The 17,453-nt window shown below is 41.2% G+C and overlaps 1 protein-coding gene across 20 annotated transcripts in view; it reads left to right on the top strand.

The window, feature by feature from the left end:
- The window catches only part of APBB2 (amyloid beta precursor protein binding family B member 2), a 365,427-nt gene that overhangs the window by 178,538 nt on the left and 169,436 nt on the right, over positions 1-17,453 (top strand). For all 20 annotated transcript variants that reach the window (XM_064584403.1, XM_064584412.1, XM_064584409.1 and 17 more), the window contains one exon: positions 2,682-3,497. In XM_064584403.1, the coding sequence (XP_064440473.1) occupies positions 2,682-3,497 (816 nt within the window). The remainder of the gene's footprint in view (positions 1-2,681; positions 3,498-17,453) is intronic.

Below are 17,453 nucleotides of genomic sequence, written 5' to 3'. Positions count from 1 at the left end.
TGCTAACTTCTGCCTACTTCTTTTGACCCCAGATGACCGCCTAGCTGATAGTTAACTCCTAGAGACAACCGTGTACTTCATAGCATTAACTTGGCTGCCTGAGTTCTAGATGTGAACCTTTGATTTTGCTCTCAGATGATACCATCATTTAATATCTAAAACACACTCAAACTATGTTCAGGCTTTGATCTACAAAAACAGCACAAACAGACCTGTTTTGTACAGGATGGTCCTGTTGTTCTAATGTAACTCGCCCAAACCTCCCCTTCGTGTTTTCTAGCACACAGAAGAGTTAGAAAGGGCATAGGGAGGACAGTGGGATCCAGAAGGCTAATGAGAACATGGCTAAAGTTTTTATCTGTCACACCTAGGATATAAAAGCTACTTAATCACCTAGAAATTTTGATAGTATTCTTTCTGAAAATGTTTATGGTTATGAACAAAGTAAATAAAACTTTCTCCCTAATAACATTGCTAGAATATAGTACCTGACATCATAAAATAGCCTCATAGAAATTTTTCTGTGATGTCTTTAAAAAAGCCAAAGATTTCCTACTTTCTCATAGTAATGTCATTCTGAATAACCAAGAGTTTTCTCTTGTGTGCCCATGTTATAGATAAGTGTCGCAGGGAAAACTTCATGTGGGTTCAAGGTGAGCCCTTTCACATCAAGTGCTACTCTTGAGTGAGGGTGAATTCTAAATTGGAATACATGAAAATGGTAGTAAAGTTAGAACAGTATAATTTTTAAAAATTTAGTCATCACGGGCACCTGGGTCTCAGTCATTAATCGTCTGCCTTCGGCTCAGGTCATGATCCCACGGTCCTGGGATCGAGCCCCGCATCGGACTCCCTGCTCAGCGGGAAGCCTGCTTCTCCCTCTCCCACTCCCTCACTTGTGTTCCCTCTCTCACTATCTCTCTCTCTCTCTGTCAAATAAATAAATAAATAAATAAATAAAATCTTAAAAAAATAAATAAAAAATTTAGTCATCAGAGTATTGTTTAAAAGGGAGAAACAAACTAGATTCTCTTTTCCTATAAAATGAAGCCCAGGTGCTTAGCTGTGTTGCTGGGTAAGCAGGAGTCCTGATAAATAACACTTCTATAAGAATGGGGTCCGAGGTTTAACCACTTCAGGTTACAGCCCTTAACTATCTCTGTAGGCCACACGGTCATTGCGTTATAAATGTGGGCACTGCCTACAGCATATGTTGCCTACCTTTCTAGAAGCACACAGACTCCAGGATGAGTGGGTGACTCTTTCCTAAAGTAGGTGATTCTGAGTATTTGATGATAGAAAGGAATACCTCTAAGCTCCCAAAAGGAAGATCATTCTTACCTTCCTCTCCTGGGGAATGTCCCTGTTTTGCCTGGGGGTGGAAGAGGGAGTTGTCACAATACAATTTTAGGAATGTTAGGAGCTGTGCTTTGGTTCATTTGCTGGTGTAAACTCACTGAAGTCTCTGTGGAGGGCAAAGGATCAGATAAGAAAGGGGTCATTCTTCATAGACTGAGAAATGTGAAACCTTAGGAATTCTTGTTGATGAATTTTATTCCCTTCTAGTCTGAGTAACCTTTCTTTCTTCCTAGCAAGAGACACATGGAATAAATCATTGATGGTATGAACAATATTTGAGATAAATGCAACTGTCAGGTGGTTTCCTAGGAGTCCTGTAAGGGCACATGAGGACTGCGAACAGCTGAGTCTGTATTTTAATTCAGTGGAATGTATTCAGACTCCTATGGGGGCTCTAACACGGCAGTAGCCAAGGGCTCAAGGCTGCATTATTAGTAATAGTTTTGTGTGTGTGTGTGTGTGTGTGTGTGTATGTACATTCTCGAGTAACTGAGCCATTTCTCCAAAATGTCTGTTTCGTACAAATACTAAGCCCAGGTCAAAAATGTTCACAAAATTATTAGCAAACTCTAATGGAGATTTGGCTTTTCCAGGCATTCGGAACACAATTTCCAAACATGGTTGAGAAAAATGACCTTGGATGTATGGTGCATCAATGAACAGTGACCTTGTAGGTTAATTAAGAAAGCTGGAGCCCCAGAGGATTTTTGAGCAACTTTTTTTGTTGCCCAAAGGAACTGCAGAATAGAATTGTGGTGTGAATGTGTAGAAAGGGGGTGATTTTCAAGGTTGTGAATAATGACCAGAAGAAAATGCTTTTATATGAATGCAAAAGGGAGATGCTAAATAAACTTTGGACCCTTAGACCTCTTAGCTTTTCTATAAATTGGCTTTTGTGTATCCACATTAAGCCTTTTATTTGTTCCTATTTAATTTATGAGTGAGCAGTGAAAATAAAGAGGAAAATGGGTCAGTTCCATAAGAATGCATGCAATGGAGGGGCGCCTGGGTGGCTCGGTCATTAAGTGTCTGCCTTTGGCTCAGGTCATGGTCCCAGGGTCCTGGGATCGAGCCCCATCATCGGGCTCCCTGCTCCGCAGGAAGCCTGCTTCTCCCTCTCCCACTCCCCCTGCTTGTGTTCCTCTCTCGCTCTGTCTCTCTCTGTCAAATAAATAAATAAAATCTTAAAAAAAAAAAAAAAAAAGAATGTATGCAATGGAAGCATTAACTCTTCCAATTTTTTTGTATAAAAATGTTGGCTCACTGTATGCCAAGCAGTTTAATCATGTCAGGCAGCTAACGACGAGTTTCTTTGTTTCCAGCTGACGCGGGTGTAGACACTGTGGCAGGGTTTATGGCCAGCAGCGGAGCCACAGACATCACGAATCGAAACAGCCCGGCCACACCACCAAATACCCTTCATCTTCGTTCCTCCCATAATGAACTGTTGAATGCGGAGATAAAACACACCGAAACCAAGAACAGCACGCCCCCCAAATGCAGGAAAAAATATGCACTAACTAACATCCAGGTGGCGATGGGCCTCTCTGATCCAGCTGCACAGCCCCTGCTGGGAAACGGCTCTGCCAACATCAAGCTGGTGAAAAATGGGGAGAACCAGCTCCGGAAGGCTGCAGAACAAGGACAGCAGGACCCCAACAAAAACGTCAGCCCCACGGCGGTCATCAACATAACTTCTGAGAAGTTAGAGGGCAAAGAGCCCCACCCGTGTGATTCCTCAGGCTCTGAAATTTTACCCTCCCAACCCCGGAGAACCAAGAGCTTCCTAAATTACTATGCAGACCTGGAAACCTCAACCAGAGACCTAGAGCAGAACTCGGGCAACCAGCACGGGGTTGTGGAAGAGAAGTCCCAGCTGGGCCAGGGCCTGGCCTCCACCATCATTGGGAATGGCGAGGTGCTGCCACAGAAACCAAACAAAGCCCAGTTCAGCCCTGAAGATGGTCAAGTGGCCACAGTGTCATCCAGCCCAGAGACCAAGAAGGATCATCCTAAAACGGGGGCCAAAACCGATTGTGCGCTACACCGGATCCAGAACCTGGCACCGAGCGATGAGGAGTCCAGCTGGACAACACTGTCCCAAGACAGTGCCTCACCCAGTTCCCCGGATGAAACAGGTACCCCCGGGAAAGGGTGTAGACTCATGTGGCACTTCCTCTGGGTGTGTTCAGTTATCGATGGAATTAATCTCTAGCCCGACCGAAAAAAGTCCATTTGTGGGCAGAGAACATTAAGCCTCTTGGGGTAAAATTAGGCAGTTTGTGTGGAAAATAGATTTCTCAGTGGTTTCATTTTGGTTCTTACATCAGTTGCTTGTCCTGGTGAGCAGTTTTGTCAAACAAATGGATCCTTGGTGTTAAATACAGTAAAACATCATCTGTTTAGAAATTACAATGCCAGTGCTTAGGTGAACTATTTCAATATACTATCTAGAAATACTGGGTTTTGTTCAGCAAAGTAAGAAAAGAAATACAGTTGCAGGGGTCAGCATATAGCTTGATTAAAAGAACCAACTATTTTAAATTTCTCGGAACGGATTTATGCTCAAACTAATGAAAAGTTAGAAGTTTACAAAGTTTAAAAGTCTACTTATTATAGACATTTCCCTTTGACCTTTATTGGGGAACATGTTATTAGCCTTGTTTATGTGATATTTGAAAGTAAGAAAACGGTGGTTTTTTTTTTTTTTTCTTTTAATATATTCAGAAGTTCAGGATTTTAACTAGTCTAATTGAGACCAGTCTTTCTTGACTTTGTCTATCTCTGTATCATCTTTGGATTTGTCAGAGGAATCACAGTTCGGACAGAAATGAACAGGGTTCTAAAAGCCAGCTACTTTCAATTGCATCTTCTCATAGCTCCCCCAGTATACTGATGATAAGATTAAAACACGCGGAGCACTTGGTTGTATCTAAATTCAGTGTAAACAAGCACTCACAAAGGCTTATTTCTCTAACGTAACCGAGTAACCCAGCTCCTACCATAGTGGGTTCCAAGACCCTGTTAATGTGTTGTAAATATAACAGCACCACCATGGAAGGAAATAACATTTCTGCAACCTATAAGGCGGAGAAATTACAAGGACTCTAGATAAGGAAAAGAGAAGGAGAAAGTGAAGACATTAACTTGTTTAAAAAAAACCAAACTGTTTTTGAAGTGCCCTTTAAAATCGCGTTACTTTAGCTGATGGATTTCATCAGCCCGCTGTAGCTGGAGATGGCAGTAGGGAGGTTGAGATGAGTCCATTTCATCTCATAAATGTCTAGACCTGCACATTACTGGAAGCATAATTATGTTTAGTAATGTTACTGAATTCACAGCTATTACCTTTACCCATTGAGAGGATTCATATCCTATAGCGGATGGACCCTGTATTGGAATCTACATCAAGGACTCCTTGAGTCTCTCCCAGCCAAACTCCACTTGCTGTTTTTAGCAGTGCCACCAAGACCTCATTGTCTTCCTCCCGTCCTGACAGTCTTCCCACTGCTCTCCCAGGCACGGTGCTTTCTGTTGGAGGCAAATTTCAAATTTTACTGCATGGTATTAAATGAACAGTAAAGTCTCCCCTGTTCCTCACTCTAGCCCCTTTCCCCAGTGATGGCCACTGTTGTCGTCTTCTTCTTCTTCTTCTTCTTTTTTTTTTTTTTAAATATTTCCTTTCAGAAAACATTTTAGGCATATACCCACCTTTACAATAAATTTTAAGATTTACCCAAATTTTATGTTAATGATATTTTTAAAGAATCCTTATCTTTTAGAGATACATACTAATATATAATAGTATAATAGATATAATGTAATAAAATGTATACTAATATAAATAATATTGTATATGGGATTTTCTCCAAAATAATAGAGGTGGAGATTAAAAAAAAAAGAAAGAAAGAAACCAAACTGCCCCTAAGCTGATAATTGTTAAAGATAGGTACATAATGGTTTAATATTCTGTTCTCTCTAATTTTGTATCCTTTAATATTCTCCGCAATAAAAAGGTAAAACAAGAAAAAAATTACAAGAGAGAGTTTTACAAATGGTTTGCTTTTTCCTCTTACGTATGTATTTTGTAGAGCAGCATATGAGGACGCAGTGCTTTTTTACCGCAGGTTTTTTAAGTATCAGGCATGCTTTTCCACCCTCTGTACTTAATTCAGCATGCGGCAAGTTCTCAAAATATTCAAGCTCCATGGTTTGTTTAATGATTCCCTCACCGCTGAGTGTTTGGATCGTTTCTGTCCACAGCCCCTTCTCTGGTTGAGTGTGGGTGTCAGTAAGGGTCTGTGGGGAGCATGGAATGCAGGCTGAACACACGTACTCTGCTCGCTCTGACTCTCTCTGGGACACCTTCCTGGGCTCCCCTCTGCTCACTGCTCCTTCGCTCAGTGGCCTGGCATCACTTTCTGTTGTGTTTCTCTGGTGCTTGGCACATCCTGGGAACTGAGTTAGAGCTTTCTTGACACAAGGGGAGAGGATACGTTCATTCTCCTCTCTTAAAGCCAGTTTTGAAAACCTTCACGTTTTAAAGGAAGATTGACAATATGGTGATGTCCCTTAATGGGTGGCTAAGGAGAGACATTTTGAGTCAGATACGCTCAAAAGAGTGTGTTAGCTGTGACTCTAAAGCCGCGAGATTGAGTTTTTTAAAAACATGCTTAAGAACCAAATCTGTACTATTTTTTTTTTTTTTAGATTTATTTATTAGAGAGAAAGCACTAGGGTGAGGGGCAGAGGAAGAGGGGGAGAGAGAGAGAGAGAATCCCAAGCAGACTCCCCACCGAGCACAGAGCCTGACACGGGGCTCAACCCTGTGACCCTAAGACCATGACCTGAGCTGACATCAAGAGTCGGCCGGCCACTTAACCGACTGAGCCATCCGGGCGCCCCCAGACGTGTGTTGTTGTTCAACATATGGTCACTTTGGGATCTCTGTACTTATTTCAGCATGCTGCAAGGTCTCAAAATATTAATATCAATAATTTTGGGGAATTCTTTTGGAATTTCCTCATAGCCAGTTGTGAACTCCTACTGAAACGAAACCTCTTTACTTCAGGATCACACTTCCGAGTTTCAGGTAGTGACCGCCACATAAATTAGTGAGTAAAATAAAATCATCGAATTTTCAGCATTTGTATTTCTCTTGGTTTCTGTCTGTCCGTTGAAACATACCGTTAGTGTTTACAATGATCAGGAGCAGTTTAAATGAAACATTGTATGTTTCACTTACAATGGTAAAATCAGTGTATATTATACATTTCATATAGTATATACATGTTTATGTATATAATAAACACAAATGCTAACTGTTGAAAGAAAAGAAGAAATAGGAGCAAATTTTTGCAAGATGCTGGTATGCATCGCCATTACACATAGAACATGCATACTAGTCTGCATTGCTGAGTGTATATATTTGCTTATCTGCTGTGTGTTAAGTAAATACCCATCACAGTGGTGTGTGTTTTATGACTAAATCATGACACAGTTATCTTTGGATTGCAGACTGTGCTTTGGGGAGCCGAGAAAAATAGAACAGACTTATTTCTACCTTCGGGGCATCCTTTCCAAGTTAGACTGCTATTTATAAAATAAAATGCACTGCCTAACCCAGAGATTGACTTCTTTCTCGTTCTCTTTCTTTCTGAATTGCCCCCTCCAGCATTTTGGTAACTTTTTTTTTGCACCATCAATCAATGTATACAATATGTTGCTTCTCTTTTCCTCCTGTGTAGTCTGTCCTCTGAGAAAACAAGAGCCGATTAGGAAAAAGAACAGCATCTGTGAAATCACTGAGTTTCATAGGAGTTTACCAAAGTTCAAAGAAATGCCTTGACCCTGAATCTAAAAGAAAGGGTTACATCCCATTTTGGTATTTGAAGATGAGAACTTGTGATCTGTTAGCATTTTGCCAGAAATATGGTTCCCTCTGTGGCCCCGGGTAAGCACGGTGACTCAGATAAGTGTAGGTTGGTCAGATTGTGTGTCGTCTCTCTGTTAGTCACCTGCTGGTTTATGTTTGTTTCATGAAAACTTTTGAAAGATACATGCTGATGCTTCCTGGGTACAGGTTTCAGTGCCTTGTTGGTACCAACATGTAACTTAGGTTTAATTGGGGCTTACTAAAATCAAAGATACAGAGTATGAAACTGGGTGGATCTTGTGGACTAGCCATGCCGACATTAGGTTCATCACTAATGTGGACAAAGGCAGGATATACACAGGGAAAACAAAATCTAGATGGTGTGACTTTGGGCCTTATGCATCATTAACTTATCATTGAGAACATGGGCTCTAGACTGAACTTCCTGAGTTTGAATCTCAGCTTGGTTAGAGGCAGGCAGTTCACATAGCCTATCATGTGTAAAGTGGGCATGATAATAGGGTCTGGCATAGATCAATTGTGAGGATTCAGTGAGAGCATCTTCAAAGGGCTCTTAGAACAATGGCTGGCATATACCAAGAGTTTAATAAATATTAGTGCTTATTATTATTAGTGATCACCATTATCACTGCAGCAGTGGGATAGAAAAATTTGCTTCTTCCTTAATTATGAGTTGCCTATATTTTGGACTCTGATTTTATTTTATTTTATTATTTTATTTTTTTTTAAAGATTTTATTTATTTATTTGAGACAGAGAGAATGAGAGACAGAGAGCATGAGAGGGAGGAGGGTCAGAGGGAGAAGCAGACTCCCTGCCGAGCAGGGAGTCCGATGCGGGACTCGATCTCGGGACTCCAGGATCATGACCTGAGCCGAAGGCAGTCGCTTAACCAACTGAGCCACCCAGGCGCCCCTTGGACTCTGATTTTAGTTAGGACTTTCTGCACCCTACGGGCAGGGATTGGTCTGTCTTCATCTTTGTATTTGTATTGTCAATGCCTGAAATACAGCAGGTGAACTTAGTAAATAAATAATGATTAACTAAATAAAACTGGAGGCCATCTACATATCCCCAAATGGCCCTGATGTAGTCAGTACATCATTTGATGTTACAGCTCAGTCAACGTCTGATTTTGATGTTGGGGACATATTTTATAACATAATTGACACAGTTGCCTTGGAATAGGTGAGGCTGAAAAAACAGTTATAGGAAAGGCACAGTGAAATTCTGTGGGCCTACTATGTGTCCATAGAATCTTGTTCATGCTACTTTCTCGTACTCGCGTGGCCATAGTGGGACTTGAACCAATGTATTCAGACACAGCATCCCGTGTTTTTCCACTGTACCATAGTCTTGAGACATAGGTATGTGACCTCCAGAGCCTGAATATGTGAGATTTAATCTTCAGCTGGGTGTGTGTGGTAGTTACCTTGAGAATCTGGAAAATGGAAAATTATATTTTAGAGGATCTTTCCATCCCTTTTTTTTTTTTTAAGATTTTATTTATTTGAGAGAGAGAGAGAGAGATGGCGAGAGAGAACACGAGCAGAGGGAGAAGCAGGCTCCCTGCAAGCAGGGAGCCTGACGCAGGACTCGATCCCAGGACCCTGAGATTATGACCTGAGCTAAAGGCAGAAGCTTAACCGGCTGAGCCAGCCAGGTGCCCTGGATTTTGCTGTTCTTATAAAAAATTGAGATGTAGCTCAAATGTTATTTCCTCTGTGAAACCTTTCAAGACCCTCTGAGTTATTGAAAGTCCTTTCTCGCTACCCAAGAGAATGTTTTCAGATTTCTTTTATCATGTTCGCCTCAGCAGTTTGTGACCTCACTTGAAACTTTCCGTTTAGACATAGAGCTCCGTGAAAGCAGGAGCCAAGTCTTCATTATGTGTGGATACGAACCCCTTCAAAGAGAACGTAAGACATAATAAAAGGCTGCATAAGTGCTATCTCGTTGCCGGTTGGGTAGCTGGAGCTGGATGATAAACTTGCATGGTCTCTGAGGGTTGCTACATCAAGCACACCTATAGAAACAGAAAAAGTAAACACGGCTTGTAAACCATAATTGTGAAGAGCACCTGGATAGGATGATTTATATTCCAGGCTCCTAGGAGCAATGGAGAATGGGGGCTGGTCATTCAGTCTGCCACAAACATTCCTTGTATTTGAGGCTATAGGTCTGCAAGTCAGAAAGGCCCATGCCAAGGAAAAGGGCTGTTTCGATTACATTTGCCTTTACACTTCACCTTGCGTTGCAGATTGATCCATGTTGCTCGAGAGTTTGAATCCTTTGATGTCATGCATTGATTGGTTTCCAGTATTAAGGCAAGCAAAGTGGACCTCTTTGGCAAGCTGGATAGCTGGTGAGGGGGAAAGCCAAGGCACCAACCTAATTATGTCGACATAATTGGCAACTCTTCTTATTTCTGGCTTTAGCTAGCTTAAGAGGGCTAGAACTTTGGATAAGTTTATACTATTAACTCTTCCAGAAACTTCGTTTAAATGTTCATTCTTTGTCGCTTGTTTTCTGGTAATTTCAACTATAAATGATTTTTAAATTGCTTTTCAAAAGCTCCGATCCCTTAAAAAACTAATTCCAGGATATAGGAAAGGCCTTATTTTCAGCTGGTTTGCCCTACTGGATTAATTTTAATCTCTTAAATACCCTTTGGTGATTCACTAGCCTTCCTGTCTTGTCTTCTCAGTTGAGAGTTCCATGATGTGACAGGAGGAATTCAAGAAGACAGATGTGAGATGTTTCCAGAATAGCTTGGACACACTGTGTCCTGGGGTAGATGATGTGGTTTCCAAATTAGATTTTCGTACCCTGGGGGTAAGACATATAAAAATATTTCTTGTCTTACCCCATGAACTTAGGGAAGAAAATGATTTTGCTCAATTAGGTATTTTGGAAAGTTCTAGACAAGAAAAAAAATATTCCCTTAAATGTTCAAGATAGTTTTTGGTTGCTCTTTCATTTTAAAGTATTATACTTTAGGAAACAAAAAGATAAATATAATGAAATGAATGGTAGCAAAAGTCTAATAGTCTGGTAGTGAGCACAAGACAATAGATAGATTCAAATGCACCAGGAAGGGACTGTGAGGGGCCAGAGGGCTGTGGGGTAGAGGATGCTCAGAGGAGGAAACTTCAGTTGATAGGGATGTGGACAGTCAGGTACTTGAAGTTACCTGTGCTGGGGACTGAATAGGCATCAGATGGAGATCTGAGGAAGGCATTGCCCTTAGAGGTGTTAAAAAGTAAAGAATCTCTTTTTTCCTTCTTTTCTTTTCAATTAATCACTAAAGAAGTTTAATTTGTAATTTCTCCCCACTCTTTTCTCTGCTTTACTGGCATTTTGAAAATAAAAATTGGGGCGCCTGGGTGGTGTAGTCAGTTAAGCATCCGACTCTTGGTTTCAGCTCAGATAGCGATCTCAGTGTCATGAGATCGAACCCCACATTAGGCTGTTTGAGTCTGTTTGAGATTCTCTCTCCCTTTCCCTCTGCCCCTCCTGCTTATGCTCTCTCTAAAATAAATAAATTTTTAAAAAAAGGAAAAGAAAGGAAAAACTTCGTTTTCCAGTTTGGGCAAGTTAGTTTCTGGGAGAGACTAGTGTGAGCAGAGTGGCTACTTAGAAAGAGAAGGGTGCGCCTGGGTCAGGTGCTCCCAGAGGTGCGAGGAGATGCTCTCCTGCCCTTGACGGAGGGCATATAGCTGCTGGGATTGTGACTCAGTGGGCCCCTAGAGACAAAAGTACTACTGGCGACTTGAAGAATTTTGGTCAACTTTCATCATGCACTATCTGCCTAAATTCATTATCCTCACAGAAGAACCTTAAATTAATAAATACATAGAGAGGGGTGCCTGGGTTGCTCAGTTGGTTAAGCCTCTGCCTTGGGCTCAGGTCATGATCTCAGGGTCCTGGGATTGAGCCCCGCATCAGGCTCCCTGCTCAGCGGGGAGTCTGCTTCTCCCTCTCTCTCTGCCCCTCCCCCCACTGCTTATGCCTCTCTCTCTCTCTCTCTCTCTCTAATAAATAAATAATTTCTTAAAAAAAATAAATACATAGGGGCTTATGACTTTTTTAAAAAAATTCTATTTGAGGAGAGAGAGAGAACGTGGGCACGTGCATGAGCAGGGCGAGGGGCAAAGAAAGAAACAGACTCCCTACTGAGGAGGGAGTCCAAAGTGGGACCCGATCCTGGGTCTCTGGGATCATGACCTGAGCCAAAGGCAGATGTTTAAGAGACTGAGCCATCCAGGTGCCCCCAGGCTTATGATTTTAAAAGCCAAGATGCTACAGAAACATCCAGAGTGTCAGCCAGCTTGAACTTACCCACATCCATGGGGAACTGAAATAGATCTGTAACTTTACGTTGATTTTCACTGAGCAGTATTATCCATGTAAGTTAATAACAGTTCAGGGGTTTGTGAATTTGCTCATCATAATTTTGTTCATTATTTCATCCATTTTTTCTTTGATTTGTTACTTCATATATACATACATATGCCAGTCATTTTGTAACAGCCTATTCTGTGTTCTGTGGTAGGTGCCTGAGACCTAGAAATAAATGAGAATCAGTCTGAGACCTCAGATAGCTGACCTACAGATTCTTATTGCCATGGACGCAGCCCCCACCGTATGAAGAGTGCCTTTTACATGGGTCTGTGTATTCTTCGTTTCATTTTGCACATGTCAGTACTTCAGTTGGTGTGAAAAGATAAGGCCCACCCCAGGTCCAGGGCAGCCTAAGTTTCCAAGCAAAGAAGATGAGTAGATGTTTAGATGTTTTATTTGTTTCTTAGGGCTACTGTAACAAATTGCCGTGTACTCGGTGGCTTCGAACAACAGAAATTTATTCTTGTGGTTCTAAAAGTCCAAAATCAAAGTGTCACCAGGTCGCGCTGCTTCTGAGGGCTCCTTCCGAAGCTCCCTTGCTTGCCTCTCCCAAGCTTCCCGTGGTTCCTGGCAATGCTTGGTGCTCTGTGGCCTGTCGCCCCAGCACTGCAGTCTCTGCCTGTGTCTTCCCATGGCCTTCTTATTAGGACACCGGTCCTTGGGTTTAGGGCCCCCCTAATCCAGTATGACCTCACCTTAGCTGACTACATCTGCAAATCCTGAGGTTCTGGGTGGGTATAAATGGAGGTGGGGTTACAACTCAGCCCAGCACAGGTGTCTTCATAGGTAATTCCTTAATATCTGTAACACAGAGGAGATGTGAGAGGATATTTGCAGAAATTACCATGTTCATATTTTTCAAGAAGGACATCTTACATTTGCAGGTATTCTGAGAATTGATAAATGAACAGAATGTGTTGCCGGGCGGCGGGGCTCAAGATGGTTTGGGGGTTACCTTTGTCCAAAATGTTTGTTGTAGAGATGAGGAAACCTAGATGTGGGCCTGACCCTGCGGGGAGGGGTCTGAAATCACAAACCCAGCTGAGACGGGGAATTAGTGTGGAAAGGGAAGGAAAACATGATGAAGACACAGTTAAGCTTAACATTTAGCAGTGTGGCTCAGCTCTGAAGGGCAAGATAGTTCAGGGAACTTGGCAGATAGAGATGGGGTTATTCCTTTTGCTCCAAGCTTAGGAACAGACAAGCAGGGATACTAGTAATCGCCATGTTTTTCTTACCTGTGTTTGAGAGACATTGCTTACCAAACACACAGGATTTTCTTAGGAGCTATGTCGAATATAAGAGAAAAAGATATGACCTTAACTTTAGGGCAATGCAGAGGTCGTATAATGCCAGGAAATCTTCAGAGATCACACATAGGCAGTGCTGGAGATTACACAGACAACCCACAGACAGGTTTGGTCTGGCAAACAATGTTTTAGAAAACTTTGAATTAGATGCCAATGCTTAGAAATTGGGAGCTTTTCTTACTTAAAAATACAGGTTTCTCATTTCTCTTGTCAATCCAGGAATCTCACAACACTGAGTGTGAGTGCCAAAGAGGCCCTAGTCAGTGGCCTCCATTTAGGTGGGTCCTTTCCTTCCTAGCTCAAGGCACTGGACTCGGGGACTCCTGCTCTGTGTGTCAGTGGACTCAGCTGCCACATACACATGAAACCGTTATGGTAGAAGAAACTCACATCGTGCTGGTCTTGCCTGTTACAGCTGCACGCAACGGCAACATCCTGGGGCCATAGTCATTCCAGTGTCAGTCCCAGGCCTTCTGCTAGAATTATAAAGTGTGACATGAACTGTTAAGCAAAACATGCTTGAAATTTTCAAAAACGTCTTTAGGTGACTTCTCAGTGTTCTCCATCTGTTAATCTGGTTAGAGGAGGAGAAACATTAGCTTTTCAAAAGCTAGAATATGGGTGGTTCATAAATTTTGTGCCTCAAGTCTGACGCAGGTAATGTACTCAGTTCGCTTTCATAAATGTGAAGGTAGTCAACAACTGTCCTTATAATTTATATGTTGCATTTCCCTGTTAAAACCCTTAGATGCAAAACAGTGTAATAAAAGCTTCATATTCAAACACTTCATTGGAAAAATCAAATCATCTGACTGTTAGAAAATCACACGTGATTGGGGCACTCATTGAGTGGCTCAGTGGGTTAAGCGTCCGATTCTTGGTCTCAGCTCAGGTCTTGGTCTCAGGGTTGTGGGCATGGAGCCTACTTAAAAAAAAAAAAAAAAAAATCACACATGGTCAGCATTCCATGTGGAATGGTCAGAAAGCAAGAGAACAGGATAACTCCAACTCCAAAACATTCTTCTTTGTACCTAAGAGGGGAGATGATATTTACCACGTGTGAACTTTCATTTTTTTCTTTTTGTTTAGCTTTCCATAGATTTCCTCTTGAATATGATTGAATTTAATCCTCAAAAGGATTCTTGCTCAGTATCATGAGGAACATTGTTAGTTGATTATTTTTCTCCCTCAGTGTTATTTGAAGAAGTCTTCATATAAAACTGAATTGGTACCTCTGAAAAATGGTAAAGGTAGATCTCCATCCTGTAAATGGCTTGTTTGGGAAACTGGTTTGGGTCTGTTGTTTCTTTGTTACCAGGATTCTTTTTCTCATATAAATGATAGTATATGTGAGGGTCGTACAAGGTCTACAAGATGGCTGGCACAGGAAACCATGTTCAGTCCCTAACAGGCACGTAGAGTCGTGTTAGTAGAACCACAGAACTCTTTCCTGGAATGTTCTAGAAGAAAATGTGGTTATAGCGCCATGTGAAGTTGTCAGTAAGTGAGAGGGTGGAGCTGACCTCAACTCTAAATCATTGGGAAGGGACTGATGGGAGGTGTAGCAGGGGAAGTTCAAGGACTAAAGGTGGCAAGACACCTGGTGATGGAAGCCTCCAGGGGTACTGCTCAGCAATGGGCTGACTCTCCAGTTACTACTTTGCTTTTCTCTATCTGCTCCAGGTGTGTGTCCTGTGGGGGGGCCTCTAACCAACATTTCCTTTCATCCCTTGCTCATTGTGGACAAGGGAGACATTCCATGACTTCCTTTCTTTACCCAGAGCAAGCATCAGCTTCTTTCAGGATTTCCAAGTGGCTTTCACCATTTTAGTTCATTTCTTGTCCCTCTGTCTCCTGATGACCTTTCCTCTGTGTGCTATGGAATAAGAGCCCTGGGTCAGAGAACGGACTCCATGTATAAAATACCAGAGAGAAGCATTTTTAACTCAGTTCTATCATATCTTTAATGGAGTTAGGGACTATTGGATTGGTAAAATCTAGAGTAAAAATTAAATCATTTTAATTATAAATAAAAATTTATTTTTAGGATACTCTTAGTAAGGTTGATAGGTTACCCTTACTCCACTCACATGGTTTCAGTCTGATAAATGCCTACTGAGTTCCTAAACGTGCAGGTACTGAGCTAGTGCTCTGGGTGAATCCCAGACTGAGATGTAATCTTGCCCTCAGAGAACTAACAGGCTCCTTCCTCAAGATTCTTTTAAATCTCTTTATCCATCTCTTGGCCTTCATCACTTCCTGGGTTTTAGAGGCAGATATCCTGGCTTATCCCACTTTATCACTTTCTTAACCTCTGAGCCCCAGCTGTCTTATCTCTAAAGTGGGAATAATAATAGTAGGACCTACCTTATAAGATTGTTACATGAAGTCCTCGGCACAGTACCCGGCCCGCAGAAAGCATGTTTTGAAATGTTACCTACCATTATTATTACTGTTGTATTGTCTTTGCTGTGGGGTGGAAAGATTCTTTGGGATATAGGCTGTTTGGCTTTTGTTGTTTTGTTAATCGCCAGAAACGAATTCATACAATGGGTGAGCATGTTTCAGTGAATGGTTATTATAAAAAGTATATTGGGGTTTTTTTTAAGTTTTTATTTGAATTCTAGTTAGTTAACATACAGTGTAATGTTAGCTCCAGCTGTACAATTCAGTGGTTCAACACTGCCATACAACATCCGGTGCTCATCGCCCGTGCCCTCCTTATGAGCAGCGCAACAAATTAAAGGGACTAGTTTACTTCCTAGAAATTCACAATAATTAGGGAGATGCATAAATCCCCTGCTTCTCAAATGTGAATGTGCAGGACAATCTCCTGGAGATCTTGTTGAAACGCAGATTCTGATGTAGTGGGGCTGGGGCCTGAGATTCTGCTTTTTTTTTTTAAGAAAAATTTTTAATTGTGGAGATTCTACATTTGTTAGAGGCTTTTTCAAGTGATACTGATACTTATTTCCGTGCTTGACCACAATTGTAGTGGTAACACTGGACCGTAGGCTGCAGGAGGAAGGGGGTACCAGATAGAGATTTGCCAAGTATGTAGAGCAGATAAGAGTCATAAAGTTCTAGATAAGGCATTTCTTGATTGGGAGAAAAGGACAGAATTGAAATTAAATGGGGTTTAGAGAAATAAAGAAGTGGTAGGCACACAGGGGGGAAAAAAAAAGAAACAAGAAAGATTACTCTAAGGCAGTGTCCTCAAACTTTTTGGTCTTGGGGACCCCTTCACATCTTCAAAAATTATCAAGAGCCCCAAATATCTTTTTTATGTGGATTATACCTATCAATATTTACTGTATTAAAAATTAGGGTGCCTGGGTGGCTCAGTTGGTTAAGGGACTGCCTTCGGCTCAGGTCATGATCCCGGAGTCCCGGGATCAAGTTCCACATTGGGCTCGCTGCTCAGCGGGGAGTCTGCTTCTCCCTCTGACCCTACCCCCTCTTGTGCTCTCTCTCTCACCCTCTCTCTCTCAAATAAATAAAATAAAATCTTAAAAAAAAATTAAAATGGCAATTATTTTTTAAAGTTATCCACTTAAAAAAGAATAAGAAACTCATTATTGTTAACAAAATAGAATATGTTTTATGAAACATAAACATTTTTTTCAAAGCCAACAACAGTTTAGTGAGAAGAGTGATATTGTTTTATTTATTCAAAAATCTTCTTCACGGCTTAATCGAAGGCAGCTGGATTCTCTTATCTGATTCTACCTTTCCTGTGTCTCCATAAATTGTTTTGGTTGAAGTAAATGAAGAAAATTGTGCCAGTCTCATATAGATGTGAAGGTGAAAAAGAGAGGAATATTTTAATAGGTTTTCAGGTAATTGAGGATATTCTTTTTTGATGTTACACCAAAACTCGATAATTGGGAGTTTCTTAAAGGTTACTTACACTGTGGAATCTGAAACCACAATAGTAAACTTTGTTGTATTGTTGTATTAAAATCCATTGGCGCGTCATACATTTTGAATGGATGTTTTACCCATACATAATTTAGTAACATCATGGATTGGTGATTTGGAAAATACTGGTTCAGTGAGTTGTGAAGTTCTTCCAAATGTTGACACATTTCATCATACAATAGGAAAACATTACACTCGTTAATCTCACCACCTATCTCATCAGAGAAGTCAGTAATTATTGGGAAGCTGTCAAGCTCTCAGGGGCAGATACAAGTTTTCCAAAATTCTAATTTTTGCTTGAAAGCTTGCATTTTATCATCGGCAACAAATACTGTCAGTTGTTTTCCTTGAAGTGACAGGCTCACCTCATTCATTTCTGAGAAAATGTCTGCCTCGTACCTGAATATGAATAACCACAGTTTGTCTGTCAGTCATTCTTTTAAGAAGAAAGGATGTCCCATGTGCCTTTTCCCTCAAACAACGATCATGCCTCCATCTACAGAAGTACTTTATGCATGCTTACATTAAAAAGGTATTCCCAAGGATTGAGATTTAATGAAGTTT

Source organism: Mirounga angustirostris, unplaced genomic scaffold (assembly GCF_029215605.1).
Source record: "Mirounga angustirostris isolate CCGP_5_RB_7025 unplaced genomic scaffold, mMirAng1.0.hap1 SCAF_2, whole genome shotgun sequence".
Lineage (NCBI taxonomy): Eukaryota > Metazoa > Chordata > Mammalia > Carnivora > Phocidae > Mirounga > Mirounga angustirostris.
The sequence above is the reverse complement of the archived record's forward strand: the minus strand, read 5'-3'. Positions and strand labels throughout refer to the sequence as shown.